Source organism: Lytechinus variegatus, chromosome 13 (assembly GCF_018143015.1).
Source record: "Lytechinus variegatus isolate NC3 chromosome 13, Lvar_3.0, whole genome shotgun sequence".
Taxonomy (NCBI): Eukaryota; Metazoa; Echinodermata; class Echinoidea; order Temnopleuroida; family Toxopneustidae; genus Lytechinus; species Lytechinus variegatus.
Genome location: NC_054752.1, coordinates 32,622,181 through 32,646,366, shown reverse-complemented (window position 1 = coordinate 32,646,366; position 24,186 = coordinate 32,622,181). Strand labels below are relative to the sequence as shown.

Genomic DNA, 24,186 nt, shown 5'->3' with positions numbered 1-24,186 from the left:
ACTCTAGTGTCAATACACATTTCTATGCAGCTAGCGCAGCCTCCGCCGGGTGCGCTCGTGCAGGAAGGATGGTCGGACAGCGCTCGGCGGCCGCTTTTCACCAAATTGCTGCAGATCAATGCGACCGGAACGGCGTAACGAAAAATATGCGAAGCTTTGGAGCGGATTTCTTTCTTCTTTTTTCTCGATAAGAACAAAATGCTATGCCTTGGAGCGGCTTTCTTTGTTTTTTTTTTCTCAATAAGACAAAAATGCTATGTCTTGGAACGGAAATTTGGGTGTAAAAATGGGGATTCCCTCCGCGGCACATACCCACTATGCATTATATACTGAGTGCCCCCCGGGCCCCTGCAATATGTCACTGACATTGTGCTATCTTACTTAACCTCTAATAATTTTCTCAACCCTTGCCATTTTTACCGAGCACCTAAATGTATATCGTTTTTAATGATTTACAAAATTAGATTTCTTAAAGTTAAAGAAAAATAAACATTTATGATAATACAGATTTTTCTTAACAAAGTAGTATAGATTTGCAACAATATATATATATATATATATATAATATATATATATATATATATATATATATATATATATATATATATCGCTCCTGGGTGGGCTTGAACCACCAACCTTTCGGTTAACAGCCGAACGCACTAACCGATTGCGCCACAGAAGCTTCGATGCTGCGTTTAGTTGTCATTGCATCTTTAACATACATTCAGCGTATATTAAAAAAATGTTGCTTTTTTTTGCATTTACCAAATTCCAACCCTATGCCTCTCTGTCTCTATCCCCCTCTCTCTCTTATGTGAAAAAAATGAAGTGAAACCTTATAAATTTTCAATTTGCTAAAATAAAATGCCATCATTAAGTCTAAGAATAATGAGAATAATTAATATGATAATAAGTCATACTCAGCAATTTAAAACTGCCCAAAAAGTTAAATGTTAAGGTATATTATACCCAAAACCTTGACGTCTTACAAGTTGTCAAATGTGAAAAATTTCCTTGATTTGCAATTTAAAAAAAATAACTGGTTTTAGATTACTATGCATTAGTGTCTGTTAAACCAAACTTTATCGGATAAAACATCAGACAAGTCATTTCCCTAAACGCTCCCCTGATTACATATATGTTAGCCCCTTTGTACATAACATGCAGGTAATTCAAAACAAAACATTATGATTTATTGAGAATTGCGACAAGACTTAAATTGTAAGAAACAAAGTATTGAAACGTTTATTTCCAAGAATAATCAACTATCCAATGTTAACAGAAGGACGAGTATGTTGAGCAACTTTTCTTTTTTTCTCATTACTACGCCAACTTTACTCTCTTATAAGTTATAATATCTTTTACTGCGGATAGAGAAATATTGTCATGGTGATGTAAGGAGAAGTACATATTTTTTATCATTTTCTTTACAATAACTTATTTCTTACTGACATCGGTCAAGTAATAGTGATACTTTCTCACGGGGTTCAGTCCCTTGCTAAGTTTGGCTGAAGTTGTGTAGAATTTATTTCTATTCGAGATAAATTGGCACATCCTTTCCTTTGTTTTCTGAAATTTTCTATAGATTCGATCGAAACAGTCTGCTTTGATGTCGAAGTTTTATTGAAAATGAAACGCCGTATACTGTATAGCGCGTTGAAGCCACTGACTCACTACCAAACAATACACACCTCGGATTTTGCATGTCAAAATAGTCAAATAGTTCATTGATGTGCCCGCCTCAATAAACTATTGACCAATGAGAGCGCCGCGAAGCGGTCTCACCTCTTGCTTGATGAAAAGAACCGTTCACGTTTGACGAACCATGCCGAATTCAATCAAACGTGGTTTATATATTTTGTTCTTTGTTGTTATTTACAGACGAAGTGTCATCATACAATGTGAGTTTAGGAGGGCTGACTGGGTTATTTAGGGCCAAAGTGCCATTACTAGAGTGCTAAATGATCATGATCCTTTATTGTTTTACTCTTCTATTTTCTTTCTTCTTTCTCCTTTACTTCTTTCCCCCTTTTTTCTTCTCCTCTTCCACTAAAACTATCATCGGAGCAGTCGCACCTCTCTCACGTTACTCCGTCTATGATTGTATTCTCATTGGTATTTGATTTTCTGCTATACCTCGAAATTTCATATTTTAATTCAAACATTTTTGGAGGGAATAGGGTTGGGGTACACTAAAGGAAGGGAAGAATTTGAGGTTATTGACCTCATGCAGGCAGTCTTGGTGTCCTTGCCCTTGAGTCATGGGTTTATATATGATTCACACAAGGATGTCCCTCGTCTGTGGTAGACTAGACAAGGTCTTAAGACTAAGTCCATAGAAGCCTTTCTTCTCTGCTACTACACCAATCAATAGAAGCTACAGTCTTGCAATCTCGCCCCTCACTGCTTCGAGACCTTTCCCACGATCTTGAATAGAAGCACGACACGGATTAAACAGATATATTACAGAGCTTGAATAGATGAAGACGTTCTAAGCCTCAATTAAACTTGTCCTCTTGTATTCAAATTCAAAAGAATATCAAGGTATATAAACGTTTGATAAAAGGTATCCTCCTTTGATGCACCGCTTGCATTTGTATCGATAGTCTACCTGAAATATCTACGACCATTTGTTAAATTGTATTTTTTTTGCAAAGTATTCATATTTTATTTATGTAAGCAAAGAACGAGACTATTAAAATTTGGAAATGCCTTCTCCCCGAAATCCATCCCGATTTGTGATCAGATCTGCATTATTTTTCTTTCGTTTTTTTGTTCCACAAATTCTTATTAATTCTGTAATAATCAATAAAGTGCAATTTACTCGAGAAAAACATAGACATGCATGGTTTATAGAGGAAATATGTCATTATCTTCGTCATTTATTGCCGATCGCTACACCTGTTTAAGCCGTTAAAAGCTTTCACAAAAGCGTGAATTAGGCTATGTTAAAATATCAGTATATTACCCCCCCCCCCCTCCGAAAAAAAATCTTTTACCGATTCTACATGAAATTTTGAATTTTCCGCTGATATATTCTCCTCTCTCTATTTTCTCACTCAAGACAACTTTTACATATCTTTTATGCCAGTAACTGCATGCATATAAAACAGCTATTAAACCTGTCCTCTTGTATTCAAATTCAAAAGAAAATCAAGGTATACAGGTATATAAACGTTTGATAAAAGGTATCCTCGTTTGATGCACCGCTTGCATCTTTATCGATAGTCTACTTGGAAAATCTACAACCGTTTGTTAAATTGTTTTTTGTGCAAATAATTCATATTTTATTTATGTAAGCAAAGTACGAAACTATTACAAGTTGGAAATGCCTTCTCCCAAACAAATCCATTCCAATTTGTTATCAGTTCTGCAGTATTTTTTCTTTCGTTTTTTGTTTCACAAATTCTTATTAATTCTATAAAAATCAATAAATTGCAATTTATTCGAGACCTGATTATATCCACTAAAAAACATAAACATTGTTTAGAGACAACAGGATATTAGATTCGTTATTTATTGCCGATCGTTACAACTGTTTAAGCCTGTTTAAAACCTTTTCCTAAAGCGTGAATAAGATCAAAAGAAAAAAAATATCATTATAACATTATACCCCCAAAAATTATCCATTAGCTATTCTACGTAAAATTTTGAATTTTCTGTTGATATATTCTCCTCTCTCGATTTTCTTACTCGGGGCAATTTTTACATATCTTATATGCCAGTAACTGCACGGATATAAAACAGCTATATACCACGATTGTCCGGTGCGGGACATCAGAAAACACGCCCAACAATAGCCCCAGCTGGTCTGTTGGACGTACGCTCGGTCAAAGTTCATTGATGTCGCCGGCGCAATAAACTATTGACCAATCAGCGCGCTAGGATCCGGTCGCACCCCCACGCTGAATAGAGCGAATGAACAGCTTCATTCACGTTTGACCAACTTGCCGAATTCTATGAAACAGGGCGTTATACACTGTTCTTTTATTGGAAGGAAGTGTGATAATACTATGTCAGCTTTGAGGTCTCATATGGCATATATTGCCAGGAAATATTAGAAAGCCGTCATTCTTAGCACTTGTCTTCTTCGAAGCAACATACATACTTGTCTGGTGACTTCTCGTATTGACTTTGAACGACAAAGATTATTTTCAGTAAAATAATCTTTAAGACTTTCGTTCTCTGAGGAATACCCTTATGTCTCCTATACCTTTCGACAGCACGTAAGTAGATATATTTCTTTCAAGATTTGTTTCCCTTTTCGAAAACATGGTCCTGAATTCGTATAATTTAACGTTGTTTCTCCCCGTACATCATGCATGTCCTAAGAGTTTAATTTATGTTTACAAACACATAATTAAAAAGGCTTCGTTTTTAAACGACCAGTCTCGAATTCATTGTCTATAGTATAATTATTCTCCAATATCTTAATGTAATGAGTGAAATGTCATATATTGCTTGATTTCTCAGATTAATCTAGATAAAGAAAATCTATTATTATGATCGTCTATTATCATGTAATGTGTTTTTTTTCTTCTTTAAGAATGATGTGAACGAATTTCAAATTCTTTTTATCTGTATCAAGACGCATTCTAAAAGATTTGTTTCTCTCCTTTTTATGTTTTGCAGATCTATTCGTGGCGATTACGACATGGATCGTTTACACGCCGCATCTTCTCTTTTATCACTTGGTAGTAAGTGTGACCTGTCACCGATCACCATAGAAACTCAGGAACCTGACTTCAACAAGGCCATTGCATCCGTCATCTGGGCTCGACACCATCACTATACTCCATCCACCATCTTCAAATGTGGCGTCCCCAACTGTCCTCTTTGCCCTGCAGTGGAGACGTCCAACACTCGCCTACCTGTACAGGAAGATCTTAAACGAAGTGAAGAGGTAGCATCGAAGTCGTCCCGTCGATCATCCGTTGTCAACTGGCTAATTTCGTCGTCATCATCTTCGTCCGCGTCAACGGCTCCAGTGGCCACGAACTCTCCACCGTTGTCATCTTATCTTGCATCTGTCCATCGGTCATGGCCAGCTCCGTCATCACTCACTGGCTCAGTTTACTCGAACTCTGATACCGAAGGTTCACGATCTTCTCCGACTAACTCCGTGTCCTCTCCTTTGTATGTTCACGAACAATCCAATAACGCCCGACGTTTTTCGACCGTTCCCACTTCCAGTTCTCCAATGGACATCCATTCTGAGAGGCAGCTACCGTTCTCCTGCAAGTTCTGTCCCAAGCGATTCGCTCAGGCTTCCAACTGTTCGGCTCATCAACGAATCCACACAGGAGCTCGTCCTTTCCAATGTCCATCGTGTCCCAAGTCGTTCGCTCAGAGAACGTCTCTTCGTACTCATCTACGCACTCATACTGGAGATCGTCCCTACTCCTGTCAGGATTGTCAACAACGATTCGGGGATCTTTCGACATTGACCAAACATCGTCGTACTCATACCGGTGAACGTCCCTACCGCTGTCATCATGAAGGTTGTGAGAGAGCTTTCGCACAGTCTGGCAATCTGAAGAGGCATTACAAGACACATCTCCTGGACAGGAAACTGGAAAGTATCACTGTTTGAAAGAAAAGACTGAAAATAAAGACTATATAAACTCTAAGAGAGCACATACTTTGTAATCTTTTGATAATTGCAAGGGTCATTTTCATTAATGTATGGTTAAATCACTGCCTATCTGCTTGCGTTCAGTGCCAAAGAATTCTCATATATAATAATTTATATCAATGCATATTATGATTATCTTGTAATTATTTTTGTAAATTCTTTATTGTACTGATGCAATTAAACATTAATACCTAACTTGAAATTGTTTTGTGCCCTCTCTTATATCATTGAAGTTTTTAATGCAAGTAAGAAGTGTATACTTCGAAAGTTTTAAAGTGTCATGAGTAAACGTTTACAACAATGTTGAATTCATATCTCGACATGATAATGCTATTGAGTCGACTTATCATGATTATATTTCACTTTAGATGACACTTTAAATCTTTCCGTACTATATTCACGCATGAATACTGAGAGGGAAGAGAGAGAGAGAGACTACCTTGAAAATGAAGTAGAATAATTGAATAGAAAATTAAGATGGGAGAGAGATGGATTTGGTGATCAGAGAGGGAGGGGGGGGGGGTGAGATGAAAGATTTTGAGTGGATCAATAATTGGTTTGGAGGTTATAATGATGTAAAACTCACATGAAATCACTACCCCCTCTTTTCTCTCTCTTTCTCTCCCCTTCTATTTCATCTGTAATATTCTTTCTATGTAATGTTGTTTCCATCATCAAACGAACTTTAAGGAGATGGATGGAGGGTAAGAGAGAGAGATGAAGGGATGGGAGTGATGAGATTGGTAAAGAAAGATCGAGAGAAGAAACATAAAATGAGGGGATACTGGGAAAATAATGAGAGGGGGTGTATAGGAATGAATGGTGGATAATGGAAGAAGGATAATTAAAAGGGTGACAGGAGCGTCGCAAGACTATATATATAAATATATATATATACATGGTAAATATATATATATATATGATTTTTTTTGGGGGGGTGGGCGAGCCAACCAAAAGTGACAGGAATATGATATGTTGCCGACACGAAATTTTCTCCTGCGACAATCACTCCAAGATTAATTTCGTCTAAGACGTTTTGTAGGGTTAGGGATGCAAGAGGGTTTTATGTTGAAAGGTTGAAGTTGGCCCCGGAGTTGGACATTCCATTAATATGCGGAATTTATAGTGGAGAAATTGTCGCCGGGGTGATGTCATGGAACCTTCAGCTGAAAGGGTTACACGACTAAAACTTTTCTTTTTTATTACTCTAGTCTCTCCTCCTTTTCACCACTTCAAATTCATAAATGACGGCCCCTGTACTCGGGATGTCTCATATTTGAACCTTTTTTTTTGGGGGGGGGTGGTGATTGGGAGTATAATTGCAAGGGGAAGACTCTGAGGTTATCGACCTCTGGCGGTCTTGGTGTCCTTGCACTTGAGTCATATTAGGGGAATATTTCGTCTGTGTTACAGTCACACCAGTGAAACCGACCGATAGATTGTCATTAGAAATAACGTTATATCACTGGGTCGGTCTGGAGTCGCTTTCACTGATGTGAATGTGACATAACAAAGACGATGTCCACAAAAGCCTTTCTTCTTGGTATATTATGCCTAATTTAAATATAGCTTTACGCAAAACAAAAGAAGCTACAGTCTCGCATCCTCGCCCCTCACTGCTCCGCGAACTTTCCCAGGAAATTGAAAAGAAGCACGACACGGATTAAACAGATATATTGCAGTGCTTGAATAGATGAAGACGTTTAAGCCTCAATTAAACCTGTCCTCTTGTATTCAAGTTCAAAGAAAATCGAGGTATATAAACGTTTGATAAAAGCTATCCTCGTTTGATGCACCGCTTGAACTTTTCGCCAGTACCTGGAATATCTACGAGTGTTTGTTAGATTGTAGGTTTGCAATTAATCTATGTTTTTATTAATGTAAGCCACATGCGAAACTAAGGAGAAAAACTACATCGGTCACTTTGATGTGATCATTTAACCAGCAACTTTTAAACAATTATAATCAGACACAAAAAAAAATCAATTTCCCTCTTTCTCTCTATTGTATTTATATTTTGTCTAATATATATTTTTTCTGTTCCTTGATTATTGCTCGAACTTTCATTGTGTGTGTATGTGTGTGTGTGTATTTGAGTTTTGTCAGACGTGTATCAATCAGATATGATTATTTACGTCTGGGACCGACCTTTAACGTCACCATCCGAAAGACGTGACCAGGGCTCGAACCTCGAACCTCTGCATCAATTTGTAACTTCCCCACAGCTTGGATTACATGCGCACGCCACAACGCCCAGTTTCATTGCAAACGTCTAAAAACTTACAGAAGAGGGCGGTAGAAAAACATAAAGAGAGAAAAATGACTACGCCGATTTTTTTTAAGAGGGCGATATTGCATGGGAAACTTATGAGAGAGGTGTGTCTGAAGGAAGGGAGACGAGCAGAGACATGAAAGCTTGAGAGAGGGGTCCGGACTACAGAGGGGGTAGTACATGTAGACTGGTCCTCTCTTATTGCAATATCATCGTGAAAATTTAGTTTCTCATATGAATATTGCAATAAGTGAGAATAAAAAAAAATGATTTTTCGTGGAATGGTCCGAAGTGGACCTTACCCCTTTCGCAACCAAAATCTCTCTCTCTCTCTACAGATATGTATATGAGAAAATGTGAGAAATTATGAGAAATTGTGAGAAATTATACATGTACAACAGTTTTGGGCAACTCTTGTATTTAAATATGTTGTGACTTGGGGAAAAATGAATGAAATGGATTAAAAATAACTTTCTATTCTGATATGTATTTCACAATTGCTCTAAATTGAAGAAAAATGATATAACGATTAAGATATTACAGGTTACAAAGTAGCTTCATATATTTTTTTTCTAATCAAAAAAAGAAATAGATGTGCACCAAAAACATTAATTACATCTCGCTCCTGGGTGGGCTTGAACCACCAACCTTTCGGTTAACAGCCGAACGCGCTGACCGATTGCGCCACAGAAGCTTCGATGTCAGTGTCTAGTTGTCATTGCCTTTTCAACATCAACGTTAGGCGTACATAAAGAAAACAATAGCATATTTTTTTCTTTCATAAACCTAATTTTTATCACAGACACCGTTACCCCTCCCCCTCTATCTCGACTGATAAGCAAGAAAATAATAAGGAAAAAGTATTGCGTTGGCCGGGAATCGAACCCGGGTCAATTGCTTGGAAGGCAACTATGCTAACCACTATACCATCAACGCTTTTCTTGTGCAACTTCCATACGTCAAACAAACCAGGACTGAGATTTTTAACCACTCTGATTATTTTTTTGTTTTTTTATCACTGTATTCCATCGATTATTTACTGTTTGTCAAAATTAATTTACGTTTAACTTTCGACAGAAGCAGGTATGTCTTGTGAATTAACGACAGAAAATAGTCTGTATTAGAGTTTATTTTATATAAACAACGATGATTTATTTTAACTAGTTGTAAGATAAACTGAGTAGGTATGAAACACTCATTCAATGAACAAGGTTATTATATAACCATGTTTTCAGCTACATCTCCATGTGTGGCAAAATAAGGGTGGCAATGTTTGGCTTATTTTCTCTTTTCCTATGGGACAAATGCTTGATTTTCTTACACTGTCAGTTTTCATTACAACTATTCATCATATAACATGGCTCTTATGTAAATTTAATTCTTTAAATTATTTTGTTCTTGATAAAAAATAGAGATTGAAAAATGAAAATTGTCTTGCACCGATAGAGGGCGTACACAAAACTATGCCCAAAATTCAATTTTTTTAGCGTTCTGATGAATACAAAAAAATATTCCCAAGTTAGTAATGAAATATATATTGCAACTATATGGAAATTAGTAATTTCGGTCACAAAAAGTGATATTTTATTGATTTTTTTTAATGTGTGTTATGTACAGCATTGGCATACCATAATAGTAGATTCCCTATATGCACGATGGTTGCAGTGAACCAGTGGTATTACAACTGGTAATGTGTGAAAGATACAATGTAAAACGAAATATCAAAAAGTAAAATCCAGGATCACAAGGTCAAAATTGATATAAAACCACTGCTCAGAAAGGTGGACTGGACTGATCTTAGGTTGGGGTTTTCAGCTGTCCGATATAAAAGGCCTACAATGAATAAATACATACGATAATGGTCGAAGGATCTTTATTAAGAACGAAAAGGGATATCGGAAAAGCGATACAGAATATGATCTACGACCAAATTCCATTATAAGCATGATATACCCCCACATGTTTTCCCATCGACCATTTTACCCCTTAAATATACCGCTGACATTAATGTGCTATCTTACTCTGACAATTTACTTAACTCTTGCCATTTTTATCGAGCACCTAAATGTATATCGTTTGTAATAATTTACAAAATTAGATTTCTTACAGTTGAAGAAAAATAAACATTTATGACAATCCAGATTTTTCTAAACAAAATAGTATAGATTTGCACCAAAATAAATTCATCTCGCTTGTGGGTGGGCTTGAAGCACCAACCTTTCGGTTATAACAGCCGAACGCGCTAACCGATTGCGCCACATGCGGAAGCTTCGATGCTGCGGTAAATTGTCATTGCTTCTTTTCCCGTGTTTACACACAATCGGCTTTTGAATCGGCTCGCGGTTCTGAACTGCGAGCTGTAACAACGTGTAAATGCAAACCAAAAGCCGATTCTGCATCGGCTTTTGGTTCTGAACCAAAAGCCGATCAAGTGTAAACACGGTATATAACATACCTTCGGCGTATATTGAGAAAAATGTTGTTTTTCTTTGTGTTTTTTTATGCATTTAACAAATTTCACCGCTATACTTTTCTCTCCCTCTTTAAACTCACTCTCTCTCTCTCTCTCAATTCGCTAAAATAAAATGTAATCATTAAGTCTGAGAATAATTAATATGATAATAAGTCAGACTCAGAATCTAAAACTGCTGAGAATGTTAAACTTTTAGGTCTAATATACCCAAAACTAGAGCTCACGCTTTGCGCTCGCATAATTTATATACTTATGAGACAATTTATCTTATTGGTAAGAATAAAGCTAGGATAAACTTAAATCTTCAGACTACACATTGAAAATAACAGCAAGCAGTTTTTAGCAGCCGAATTGGACCCCCCCCCCCCATTGGCGAAATCTGGATCCGCCCTCGTTAGTAGGTAGCTCCATTGCTTTTTCAAAACAAAGTAGCATAAATTTGCACTAAAATAAGTTCATCTCGCTCCTGGGTGGGCTCGAACCACCAACCTTTCGGTTAACAGCCGAACGCGCTAGCCGATTGCGCCACAGAAGCTTTGACGTAAACATTGGTCTAGCAAGTCACGTCATTCCAAAAAGACCCCAATACATTTGTTTAAAAAGAATGTAGACTTGAACTGTAATAATATACAGTATATCTTCTGTAGGAATTTGTACATTTGGTTTTCATATAATGTGAAGGAAAAGTACGCATGTATATTACAGGCATGGTTGAAGGGATTGAAAAAGATTGTTCTTGTAAGCAAAACATGTCGATTCAAACAAAGAAAATATCCCGCTCCTGGGTGGGCTCGAACCACCAACCTTTCGGTTAACAGCCGAACGCGCTAGCCGATTGCGCCACAGAAGCTACGATGCAAGTATCTATATAGCAAGTCTCTAAATAGAAATTATGTGTATGTGTCGAAAATCTGTCTATCTGACGGTCAATCGGATTGGGTTCGCCCTATCCACTAACCCGTCTCTGTGGTCTAGTGGTTAAGGCACCGGCGTTCAAAGCTGGGGGCCCGGGTTCGATTCCCGGCAGAGACATTTTTTCGGCATCACCAATTTTTCCAAAGGGTAGATAGTTCTGGGGAACCTTGATTTAAGCTACGCCTACCATTGTTCTCTTCATCCATTTCTTTACAATATTTAAATAAAAAAGAGTTGCCAAAAGCTGTTGTACATGTAAAACTTTACACACACACACACACACACACACACACACACACACATATATATATATATATAATTAAAGCGATTCGAAACATGAAAATTTCATAACTTTCTTATTTTATTTCTGATTTCGATGAAATTGGTTGGTGAGATATGTATCATCCGCATTAGGCACGAAAAAAGCCTTCCACCTGAACTCTACACACATAGATACAAACATAAACATGATAAAAATACAAATTTTGTAAAAACTAACATTAAATATTATGTTTTATCCATAACACAAAATTATATATTAAGCATAAAATCACATATAAAATTCAAAAAAAAGAATACCAGAAAATGTAGCTCATGATGTAATCAGTGACGTAAAGAGTCCAAAGGGTGCACTTGACATGGCGTTTCAAGCAAATTTTATTTTTAAAAAAAGTTGCAAGCAAGCAAAATTTTCGACATTTTCATTACAAAAACAAATCAAATTTTGAGAAAGATTTTGACATAATTTCATTCAGAATTTTTTTTTGCCTCTATTAGAGGATTTATTAACATCAAAATCAGGGGTTACACAATAAATCACATTCAAATCAAAGGTTACACAATCATAAATCATGAAACATATAAGTATTATTACAATAATTACAAAGTCATATCTACGTTACATAGGTTTTCTTACATGAATCGTAACAAGCTCTTGGGCAGTTCATCTCTTTTTTTGGTCTTTTTACTAGCAATGTTGTACATTTCTATCCATTTTTTAATTTCTTTTATAAATACATGTTTCAAAACAAAATTTCTTTTTTCAATTTCTGATTTGTTTCTATCCAAAATAACTTTATATATTGACCAAAATGCAATAGTTACAAAGGTATTTGTTTTACTATCACTTTCAACTTTAAGTAACTGCTTGATGTTTACTTCCACTTTTACATTGTAAACTTCTCGCAAAATAATTTTGATATATTTGAAAAAGGATTTATTTACTTCACAGTCAATAAAAGCATGTATAATATCTTCTTTAACCTTGCATGTTGGACACAAATCATCTGTTGCAAAATTCCATTTGAACAGGTTACTTCTTACTGGTAAGAGATTATATAATAACTTAAGATTGAACTCTCGTAATTTATTTTCTCTAACTTGAATAAGATTATTTTTAAATACATTTGCCCAATTTACATTAATATCAAGTTTGTTCTCCCAATGTAAACAGCATTTATTGGTGAAAGTATTTTTTGAGGGAAACAGGTTCCAGACATTACCTAGGGAGCAATAAAACCATGAGGTCGGATAGTGATGCCACTATTATCGCTCAAACTTTTTATCCAAATTGCTGGTATTGCCTTTTTTAATTTTGTATAGTCGAAAATAACAGTATTTTTACTTCTTTTTATATCGATCTTTCTCTGAATGTTTTCCATTGGTATGTAACCATTTCTCCCAATAATATCTGTTAAGTAAACTATACCACTTCTATACCAGTCTTTATAAAATAAAGACTGGTTATCAAATATTATATGTTTATTATGCCAAAGTATTTGATTTCGAATATCATTACAGTTAGGGTTAGACATACACACATCTTTCAATGTGGTAACAGTTCTAAAGATTTCCCCGTCCTCCAATATTTCTTTGTAAAAAGTTGGTATTTTCCTTTCGTTTATAATTTTCAGTGTTTTAATACTGAAATTACAATTTAAAAGGAACGAGATACCTCCTAGGAGGTCAAACCAATATGAACACATTTTTTTCCATATTTCTGTTTTGTCATTCAAAAACCTTCCTAACCATTTTAACCGAAAGCTTAACATTTGATGGTGAACATCAGTCATTTTTATTCCACCATTAATATAATTTTCTGTGAAAGTACATCTTTTAATTTTTTCTACTTTTCTGTTCCAAATGAATCTATACACTATATTATTCAAAATTTTCAGGAATTTCGTTGGAATGGAATCAACAATGCTCAAATGTATTATTTGACTAAGTGCTAAACATTTAAGAATAGTTACCCGACCAAAAATAGTTAAGTTTCGTTTTGACCAGCTGTCAAGAGTCTTTTTCAATTTAGTTAATTTTTCTTCCCACTCTAAGTTTAGCGATTTGTCATTCAGAAATAACATCATATTTCACCCTTCGCTCTTGCCTATTCTTCGGTTTACTTTTTTGGGGGGTTGGGGGGTGGAAAACGCCCCAAACCACTTATCTGTACGCCACTGCAGTTTGGCCAGTAAATTGGCATCCTCATTTCAAATAAATGGATAGAATTGGTAGTTTCTTCATAAAAGAAAGGTCTTTTCAATTCAGTTTTCAGCTTTTGTTATCACAACCTCCGCTGACGTCATTGTCGGTATCATTGTGTATGGCAGATTTCATCTCAATATAGGCCTAATAAGCTGGAAGTTTGCAGATGAAATAGGGCAAATTACCATTTCGGCAACCTGCATCATTCCACAAGTTGTTTCCATAATCGGATCTCATCTGCACACAATCCTCCCGCGTCCGAAAGTCGTCTGGTTGTCCTGGTGACCACTTGGTGAAGTCCATCGGAGTCCCGTCTGACCATTCAAATTCACCTTCAGTTGATGTATCGTGTAGTCCAAGCCACATGGTTATGGGTGCAGTCTGAGTCTATAGTAAAAGAATTAATGATAATGATAATGATAATTATGATTTTAGTTATGATGATGATGATACGATATATTTATAGAGCGCATATATAAACATAAATCTATCATTAAGCGCTTTAGAGAGTAAAGTACAAATAGATGTATGAAAATGTCAACATACATACAAAATAAGTATAAAGAAAAAAAATAAACGTGTATTGAAAGTTTATATTAGGGTATAAAGAGATAAAAGATCATATCGAAGTCTGTGAGTGATAACTAAGTCCATGAAGAAAATTGAGAGCATTTCTGAGGAAGGGGTCTTGGGCATGGGAAAGGTCTATAGGTAATTAGACTCAAGCACACCCTTTCAAACTATTTTCTTGATGATGATGATGATCCAAAGCATTTATCGTTATATTGCACCATACATGTATTTCTGTTCAAAAACATTTATATAGGCGCAGGCTCATCTAATTATAAGCTAATTATATACACATCTGCTGGAATAAGTGGGTTTTGAGAGACGATTTGACGAGTTCAATATTGTCAATTTTACGGACATGGCGGAGTGAAGAAGGGAGGGAATTCTAACCACGGTCTCCTCATCCTTTTTGGTTTGTGATGGGTACATGAAGAGTGACACCGTACCAGATGAGCGTAATCCAGGACGTAGACGCAGGCACGTAGCCAGGGGTGGAGCAGTGGGGGCGCCCCCCCCCAAAAAAAAAAAAAATAAATAAAATGCATTTTTTCACGAGTATCGAGTAATCAATAATTGCTTAAACCATGGACGTATACTAAAACTCAGTCAACACGTGATCTAAATTGTGAGCAACTTTATCCTAAATATCATTCTTATCATCCTGGACATGTGTATGTTGTTATTTTTGTTTGAGACATGTCTGCCTAGTGGCATATGAGCCAAAAAATAGAGAGGCCAGATAAATAGTATTGGGCAAAGAATTTCGACATTTTCAGTTCGAAATAAATACAATTTTATGATAGACAGAATGGCCGTTTGACATATTTTCAGAAAATAGTTCATCCTTCTCTCTTTCCTTTTCTCCCCCCCCCCCCCCTCCTTGATCTTGATTTGTATGCCTTTACCAACGAACGTAGAGGGCAGCAACACACAATCGTGTTGCTGCCCTCTACGTTCGTTGGCCTTTACTTACCTCTTTTTTCCGAGAAGTTGTGAAAATTGTTGAGATGAAGTTATTCTCTTCCTCAGAATGGATAGAAACAAGGTGCCCAAGGCTGTCGATAACTGTCCCTCCACTGCCGAGAGAGGGCACACTATACGACTGGCAGTAGTTCTCTGCGTCTTGCCACGTATTGTTGTAGGCAAAAAACCTAGAACGGAACGGAAAGAGGGCGGCGGAGAACCAAGAAAAAAATTTATCAGAATTTTTTGATACAGAATTAACATTCAAATCTGCTACTAGGGGATCATGTTGATTCGATCATATTAAAACACAAAAGAAAATTACATTACTATGCATGGCCACAAACAGAGTTAAATGATGAGAAATTGCAAATGATGACGTCAGAGCTTACGGGGTGAGATAGTCATACGCAAGGCAAAATGTTAATGAATACATAAAAGTAAGCGAGCAAAGTTAACTTGCTGATTAACATCTTTTTATAAGATGCCGTCATCATTCTTTGGCAGTGATAATAATGTTTATCTACAGTGCGTATAAAAAAAGTTTACACTTTGGAAATGCCCTGGGAATTAAACAAATATACAACATGTGGGTAATTTTTTTACATATCATTTTGGGTTTGGGTCTCATCTATCCAAAGAACGTAAAAGTTTTGACAGAATGTTAGACTGTGAGCATGATATTACGGTGGAGATTTTGTACAAAAAAGGCAATCCCACAATTCATCAGTTTCTTTTGTTTGCTAATACTCTTCACAGACTTCACTCATCATGCTCATGATGAGTATTTGCCAATGATGGTTATCATGCGATAAATTTCATCAGCTATTTTTCTTCTTTCTAATGTAGGGTCTATTCATAAAAATATCGTCAAACACCTAATAAATGATATATCTCGGAAGAAAAAAATCTTTGAAAAGGATCACATATCTTGGCACTAGTCAAGATCCCCCGCTATACAGTGCGTATATATCCCCCAAAAATTTAGACTTTGAAAAAGCTCTGAGAATTAAAAAATATACAACATGTGGGTAATTTTTTCATATATAATCTTGGGTTTGGGTCTCATCTATCCAACGAAAGTAAAAGTTTTGACAGAGTGTTACACTTGGGTGACCACTGTCCATTGTTTTAAAGCTCGCAGAAATCTGTTTGCGCACAAATGCTCGTTTTCACGCAGTGTCAAGGGGAAGGGCGAAATCAAACTTACCCTTGCGATACATTTTTCTTCCATTTCCCTTGCACTTTTAGTCAATTAAGATTTTAAAAATACATTCAAGCATTTTTAAACAAAATTTGCCACTCAAATTGCAATTTCAACACTTAGTAAGCACCGTACTTTTACCTTTTTGTGTCAGCTGGATCTGAGGACATAATTGAATCTGAACAAAAGTTTACAGCAGACATCTTCAGCACTTTTTCACTAAGTTTTTATTATTTGAAGTGGGTTGATATTTAATTTTTCATTTGATACTTGTTTCTCCACACTTTTTCCAAGCTTGACAATGATTAACAAAATGAAAATCAATCGTAATTCATTTTATGTAAATCACAGCTCAGTGTAAATCAATGATCGTCTTGATGGCCTTGGTGGGCGCAATGCACTCTTCGAGGTGTATTGGGCAAGGAAACAAGTCAAAAGAGGTCAAAGATATCTTCAAATCAATTTTACTTGCTAAATTCTACGTGTTCTTCATGATAAAGGTTTACTTTTATTCGCATAGCTGTTTCAAAGTTCTGCGCAAATCATTTTTCACTAACTTTTCAAAAGTGGTGCTCACTCAAACTGAAATATTTTTGATAGTTATATCGTCATTTGCTTAAATGGATCTGTACCAATGTTAAAAAGTGGAAAAAAATCTTCAGGATATTACAAATGTATAATTTTACAGGATTTTTTTCAAAGTGTAAACTTTTTTTGATACGCACTGTATATAAGACCTATTCATATAAAGAGGTACTACTGTTAGAAAATTTATCCTTAAACTAAAAGAAGTTCCTGCAGCAGAGTCTCGAGAACACCTGTAATCTTACCAGATTGCGTAATCTTACAGGAAATTGGTATTTGTTGTGTGTAATCTTACAAATTTCCTTAAATAAAACACTCTTTTCCCCTTTTTCTAACTGACCTGGGGTCCGTTGCAGAAAGAGTTGCGTTTAAACGCAAGTCAAAAAATCAATTGCAAGTCCCAAATGCGCGCTGTTGATTGGTTGAAAATCAAGTTGCGCATGATTTTTAGAGTTGCGATTGATTGCAACTCTTTCTGCAACGGGCCCCTGTTCTGTTAAATTGCAGAAAAATTCCTGTTTCATGAATTTAAAGAATGATTCTGGTATTGCTTTCTGCAAAATCTTCTTTTATTTTTCTGTAAAATCAGGGTTTTTTTAACAGTGTACTCCAGGCTGAAGAAAATAATACGGCTCGAACAGTAAAGTGAGACAAACAAAACACTGACAAATTGATGAAAATTGGAAGTGAGTAGTAAAAAATATGGGGGTGTTTCACAAAGATTTAAGTATGACTTAGGTCGCACTTAAATCTCGACGCGTACATGATATGCAACGCGCAATCTTATTGATCAATACGCAGTAGTGCGCGTCATCTTGGCATGATCTGACCAATGGTGTCATGCCTTTTATACTGCGCGCAACTAGACATTTAAGTGCGACTCTAAGTCATACTTAAGTCTTTGTGAAACACCCCCTGGTTTCTTAAAATTTTGCATTAGGCCCTATTTCGGTGAAATTTATATTCATGTCTCCAGGAATATGCAATGAGGGTCTGTTATATCAAACAAAATTTGGTTTATTTAAATTTTGTCCACACAGAACATTGCTTCATAGATCATCATTTTGTTACTCGGGCGACATACGTACATTTGATACAATTACGAGTTCATTTCAAATTTTCAATAAGATCAGAAAAAGGGGAAAGAGCTAGAGGATACGGCATTATAGTTCCATTTATTGTATATTCATTGCCACATGCTGCTTGAAAATATCAGTTGCAAAATACACTGTTTAATTTTTAATATTCAAGAAATTTGCTCATCTAATTTTGCTCAATTTATTCATATATTGTTGGACCCAGAATATTCCTTTAATTCGATCGAGGTACATTATAAATTACTTGGTATAAGAAAGGAAACAAGTTTTAAAGAGAGAAATTATTCACTAACATCATCAGTATTGGTGCCCTTGGCATGATTTATATTAACTTTAGCGCCACCGTTTGCATCTGATAGAGCCTTTTATTGTTAGATTATTAGGAATTCGACTAAGCTTCTGTGATTTTATCGATACCGGTAGGCCTACTTTTCGTGCTCTGTTAGTGAAAATAATGCGTCTAGCGGTGGTTGCCCGTGAAAGGTGTGACTGGCCCTAATGTGAGCGTTCTGGTACGCAAAGAACGCTTAAACTGTGCGCTCGATAAAGATCTATAATAATTGTCCGATACTTCAAATTAACAATGCGACAGCGACTTAACGAATCAAGAGAAAACACTTGTTTATTATTATATTTTACCTGTAGCAGTTTTGTCCGAAAGCAGTCCAGTATGTAGGACAACAGCATCCGGCCCGTGCCCCGGTAGAACACGCAGCCATGATGATGACCAAACAGAAAAAGAACAACGGCATCTTCTCCTGAGCATCCATCTGGTCTTAGATATTCTAAAGTTCTATATGGCAAACACAAGGCTTAGATCAATAAAACTTCTGCAAATGATGTTACTTTCATAGTAAAACGCTGTGGTGTAGGATTTCTTTTCCAGGCTCCGGTTTATATACGTCGAATTTCCGCTTGAAAGGGGAGTTGCCCTTGACAAAAAGTTTATTGAAAAAAAGTAGAAAAAAAATAGAGGGAGATAAAGGCAGACAAATCCCCCAAAAAAGAAAATAAATAAAACAATTAAGATCAAGAAAAAAAAGAGAATAGGAAAGACAATGAAAGGGTGGAGGTTGGAATATTTTTTGAAAATATGACAAAATTGGATTTTTGATATAAAAATATTGAAATGGAAAAAATCACTCATTACGCTACATGGGCATATATTGATGCCTTTTACAAATGATTGAAAAAATACATAGACCTAATATTAACACAGGCAGGCTAAGTAGTATAATTATGTTAAGAATGATACTCATCCATTGTGAATTACATAAGTAATAGTTAAAATAAGAATTGTTTAATAAATATTTTTAAAGGTCACATGAAATACAGCAAAGATGCTGATTTGATATTATTATTTATTTGGCCATAAACAAACATACAAAAATTGTACAATGTTATTAAATAAATACAATTTGAAATTGAATAATTAAATATGGATAAAGTAGAAATGAAAGAGAAGAAGAAAAGAGTAAGAAAACGGTTTTTCCATGGGCCAGGGCTCGCAAAAGTAAAATTCAGTACTATTGCCTAGAGGCATGCGAGCCCCCAAGAGTAACTTGGAAATAATTCCAATACTTTTGGAAACGGACATCGTAACATGATGACGTCACAATGATTGACAGGTCGATCAGTCGACTCTTTCGAAAATTTTAGTGGGCGTTCCCGTTGAAGTTCACTTCCATGGAATAACTCAACACCGGTTCGTCGTACACAGGAACTGATGGCACATTCGTATTTTTCAAGTAAAACTACCTATTAATAGATAGAATAAGATGGAATTGGTGTCATATGACCTTTAAAGACTGTTGTTTCGATCAGTGACCGTCCATAAGTAAAATACAATAAGAGGGTGTTTTCATGAATAAAACAGCCGGATATATACGTTGAAGTAAGCATTTTGATACACGTGTATGTACAAAAACTATAGATAGTATTTTGCCTACAGGTTGTTGCTGCTTTATATATATATGTATATATGTATATATATATATATATATATATATATATATATATATATATATATATATATATATATATATATATATATATATATATATATATATATATATAATATATATATATATATATATATATATATATACATATTTATTTACATATATATGTAAATAAATATATAATGACTATACATAAATAAATATATATATATATATATGTAAATAAATAAATATATATATATGTGTGTGTGTGTGTGTGTACTGTTATAATAATTGCATGAAAACGAGTATTTATTTTTTTTCATTTTAATCATCAAACACGTAATACAACTTACACAAATGCTCCCCCATTAATAAGAATTAAGAATGTATATCCCCTTGTGCTTCCCCCGTTTTTTCTATTTCTTTCTATATTATGTATCATGGGCCGCGCAGTCAGGCTTCAGCCCCCCCCCCCCCCACTTTTTTTTTCCAAAACCGCGGTACAAAAACGTAAAAATGACCATCAGGGGAGCATTTCATCAATATTTTCATCTGAGAAGTTGTCAGATCTGACATCTTTCCTCAATTTTGATTGGCTGAGAGGCACTGTTTCTATGGTAACTGTCGGATAACACGTCCGACAAGTCCTTTCATGAAACACCCCCCTGGTTGTGATTTTTAGCATGGTCATCTCCCACTTTGAAAACTGTTCAGCGGCCCCTGTGTATGTCATGCAAGCACATTTCAAGTTAACTTTGCAATGTATTATAATATACACATTTGCAAATCTTGTAAGTACGAATAAATAAATAATTGTCGCATTATCGGAGCAATTTACGGCGGAACTATTTTCGGCAGAGCAGATGTCATGGAGCAATTGTCGTATGATCGGAGCAGACATCGGCGGAGCAATTGTCGCGGAGCAATTTTAGGCAGAGCAGATGTCGGCGGAGCAATTACCGGCGGAGGATTGTCGGGAGAAAGAAAGGGAAGGGGGAATGAAAGGAGGAAAGGAAAGGAGGAAAAAGAGAGGGGAAAGGAGGAAAAAGAGAGGGAAAAGGAAAGGGAGAAGTGAAAAGAAAACGAAGAAGAAAAAATATTTTTAATGGAATAGGAAGGAAAGCGGGAAACGAAACGAAAGAACATTTCAGAAAGAACAAATCATTCCGAAATAGGCCTTTGTAATGCAATAGCATGATGGGAAATAGATTAAAAGATGACAAAATGGCACACAATAGCGGGAAATGAAGGTAGAATGGAATTAGTAAAAAGCTAAATTGGAAAAACAAAGAGAAGGGACAAGATAAAGTTAATAACATGACCGGGCTGCCGAGGACAGAAAATAATGAACGGAAAAAGAGATGGACTGCGTACAACATTGTGCTATAAGCTTGCTAAATAATTTGCAATAAGCTTTTTATTAAGAACTTTTTAAAGATAAATTCTGCCTTAGACGCAATGTCTGGCCCTCTCAAATTCGTCGCCTCATTACACCATTTCGCCTGTTAATCCCATGATATGACCGGGAAATTTTCTGCGCCTGACTTAAAATAACGAAAACGTAGATACTTAATGGAAAATTGAAAAATTAACATTAGAATACACCTTTCATAACCAAAATGATTTATCATGAGAACACATATGTTTTTAACGATGAGACAAACGGAAATACAAGGTATGGCCCTTAGTTGATTAAGTGATTTTTTTGAAATATAGTACAGGTACTGCTGACTGAAAGGCACGATACCCCCAAACAAACTCGTTATAAACGTCATTCTCGGTGAATAATGAGCATTGTGCTTCCGCTATTCATCATAATACAAAAACGTGCATGATTAAAAAATAGAAGGCAGTGGCAGTGTATGCATGACACGTCATCAGGAGCGGATCAGTCCTTTGCTAATGGAGGGGGGGGGGCTGCCCGAAGTTGATTTTTGTTTGTTTGAAGGGGTAGTCCGAAGGGTAACTTGTAAGCTTTATTCTTATAAATTAATGTAAACATATAATAATTTCTTAAGCCTTACTCAATAGTGCGAGCGCAAAGCGCGAGCAGAAAATTTGAATGAATCCCTTTTTTATTATAAAAAATCAATAAAGCTAGCGCGGAGCGTAAGCTGGAAATATTTGATATTCCGATCTGTGAAAGGGTCAATCTTAGCTCTGTAATTCAAGCACTTTGTAGAAAAAATGTGAGGTAGATACGGACAACAGTTAAAATCAGTATATTTCATTAATATTACTCTGAGTTTTTAGAACATTATATGTCATCGTTTGAAAATGACGACTATCTTCTTATTTCTTTTCCTATAAGCGCGAGATGAAAAGTGTCGATATTCCATTCCGAAAATGGGGACAGTTCGATTATTATGAGAGCGCGAAATCTATTCATATTATGGCCTGAAAACTGAAAATTTAAGGCACTTTTGTACTTATGAATAAAATGCATGAGTTGATATATTTTCAACAATCAATGGGAGCGCGAATGGCCAACCGATTTTTTTTTTATTTGTAAACTGTCATGAAATTGGGATTTTAAGTAGTTTGTTAAAGAATTAAATTAAGATATTTATAGCGCACCAATCAAAATGCGAGCGTACAGCGCTAGCTGATACGTTTTGACAATCTGACATGAATAGGGATATTTGGAGAACTTTATGGAATACAGGAAACTGATAGAAAATGTTGACATTTAGGCCATAAAGCAGAGCACGTTTTTACAAATCAATTTGTAAATAAAAAATACTAATGAAAGCTGAATTTTCAAACTAAAACATGCTTCTTTATTTTGATCTTAAAATTTGATTTATTAAGCTCCACATTGATCAAGATATTGAAATCACCTAACGGGCAACGCAAGCGCGAAGCGCGAGAGAAAATTGCATAGAGTGTCATGAAAGATTTTTAAAATTATTTACCAAGTCTTCCCCTCATCTCATTTATTTATTCGTCTTCCTCATCATATGTTTCCCCTTTTTCTCCTCTCTTTTCACTTCTGTTCCTTTTTTTCTTTCAGTCCCCCCTTTTCCGCCGATGGGGGGCATCCCCTTAGCCCCCTGAATCCGCCTGTGCGTCGTGAATGATTGAATAGAAAGTGATAGGAGTGTGTGAAAACATTAACAGGAATTAAATGTGGGCCTACATCTCCTGGCATCAACACTGGCTACTGGAACTTCGAGTCGGGAAGTGTTTGGGTCCACTCGTAAAGCCTTCATGGATTACGAATTGCCTCTATCGGTAGTGGGTTACGTTAGGGCGTAATGGGGGTGTAGCTTTGAACGGTAGTTTTGTAGCAGACGACACTCCATGGGGAAGCTTGACACACGAAACGCTGATGCACACAAGCCACATTTACCATATTACCCTCGCTGGTAGCAGACGTAGATGTGAATGTATGCACAAGCCGAGTTGACTGGGGATCGGAGCAAGAGGTTATATAAGGTAGACCAACCTTTCCTCTAATTGTTAGTGACTGTGTGATAACGTGAGTGTATTTGTGACGGCTCCTCCACAATTTTGGCGACGACGTATAAGTGATTTTATTTATTCTTTTCCAAACATTTTCTGTACTCCACCATCGGCAACGCTGATTTCAGAATATCAAAAGGCCGCCGCCTGGAAATTTTAATTTTTGGTTTAAACAAATATTGTTTTCCAAGACTTTTGCCTCATATTTTTTTTTTCAAAAGCTTAAATACAAAATTGATTTATCTATTGTTTTGGTTCGGAGTTTTGTTTTTGATGAAATAAGATGGAAAAATGAAATAAACTTAACTGGCGGTTCGTACTGACCGGCACTGCTATGCAAGCCCCTTGTTGATTTGCTGCATCTAGCCGCCGTGTATTCAGCGGGATGCTAATATTTTTTAGAGTTTTATGGGGGGGGGATATTTCAAGATCATTAATGCATGGCCGTCAAGTTGTGAATGACTGCGATTTTTTTCTGGAAATTTTAGTATGGATGTCTACTTCAAGAATCCGACGGGTGCCACATGGCCGCCCTTGGGCATTTTTGTATTGACGTCCCAGGCCACGCCAAATTTTTCAC

General features: G+C 36.0%; 2 protein-coding genes and 5 non-coding genes across 7 annotated transcripts; 1 reads left to right on the top strand and 6 right to left on the bottom strand.

Annotated features, from left to right (window-relative positions):
• Nucleotides 1-608: 608 nt before the first annotated feature.
• TRNAN-GUU lies at nt 609-682 on the bottom strand. Its single transcript has one exon. It is a non-coding gene; the product is annotated as a tRNA-Asn (tRNA).
• A 3,356-nt stretch (nt 683-4,038) lies between these two features.
• LOC121426261 (zinc finger protein 79-like) lies at nt 4,039-5,608 on the top strand. The gene is made up of 2 exons (XM_041622497.1): nt 4,039-4,226; nt 4,633-5,608. Exons 1-2 carry the CDS (start codon nt 4,201-4,203, stop codon nt 5,591-5,593), a joined length of 987 nt encoding a protein of 328 aa, XP_041478431.1. The 5' UTR covers nt 4,039-4,200; the 3' UTR covers nt 5,594-5,608.
• Nucleotides 5,609-8,527: 2,919 nt separating this feature from the next.
• On the bottom strand, nt 8,528-8,601 carry TRNAN-GUU. Its single transcript has one exon. It is a non-coding gene; the product is annotated as a tRNA-Asn (tRNA).
• A 170-nt stretch (nt 8,602-8,771) lies between these two features.
• TRNAG-UCC lies at nt 8,772-8,843 on the bottom strand. Its single transcript has one exon. It is a non-coding gene; the product is annotated as a tRNA-Gly (tRNA).
• Nucleotides 8,844-10,841: 1,998 nt separating this feature from the next.
• Nucleotides 10,842-10,915, bottom strand: TRNAN-GUU. The gene has a single exon. It is a non-coding gene; the product is annotated as a tRNA-Asn (tRNA).
• A 241-nt stretch (nt 10,916-11,156) lies between these two features.
• TRNAN-GUU lies at nt 11,157-11,230 on the bottom strand. Its single transcript has one exon. It is a non-coding gene; the product is annotated as a tRNA-Asn (tRNA).
• Nucleotides 11,231-13,709: 2,479 nt separating this feature from the next.
• Nucleotides 13,710-19,077, bottom strand: LOC121426925 (echinoidin-like). Its single transcript, XM_041623336.1, has 3 exons — nt 18,838-19,077; nt 15,323-15,500; nt 13,710-14,166 (listed from the first exon to the last, which is right to left on the bottom strand). Exons 1-3 carry the CDS (start codon nt 18,966-18,968, stop codon nt 13,924-13,926), a joined length of 552 nt encoding a protein of 183 aa, XP_041479270.1. The 5' UTR covers nt 18,969-19,077; the 3' UTR covers nt 13,710-13,923.
• Nucleotides 19,078-24,186: the final 5,109 nt, after the last annotated feature.

Coding starts and splice junctions, on each gene's coding strand:
- LOC121426925 (XM_041623336.1), bottom strand. CDS start 18,968: ATGGATGCTCAGGAGAAGATGCCGTTGTTCTTTTTCTGTTTGGTCATC. Junction 15,501..18,837: donor TTCGGACAAAACTGCTACAG/GTAAAATATAAT, acceptor GTTCCGTTCTAG/GTTTTTTGCCTACAACAATA. Junction 14,167..15,322: donor CAACTTCTCGGAAAAAAGAG/GTAAGTAAAGGC, acceptor CTTTTACTATAG/ACTCAGACTGCACCCATAAC.
- LOC121426261 (XM_041622497.1), top strand. CDS start 4,201: ATGTCTCCTATACCTTTCGACAGCAC. Junction 4,227..4,632: donor CCTATACCTTTCGACAGCAC/GTAAGTAGATAT, acceptor TATGTTTTGCAG/ATCTATTCGTGGCGATTACG.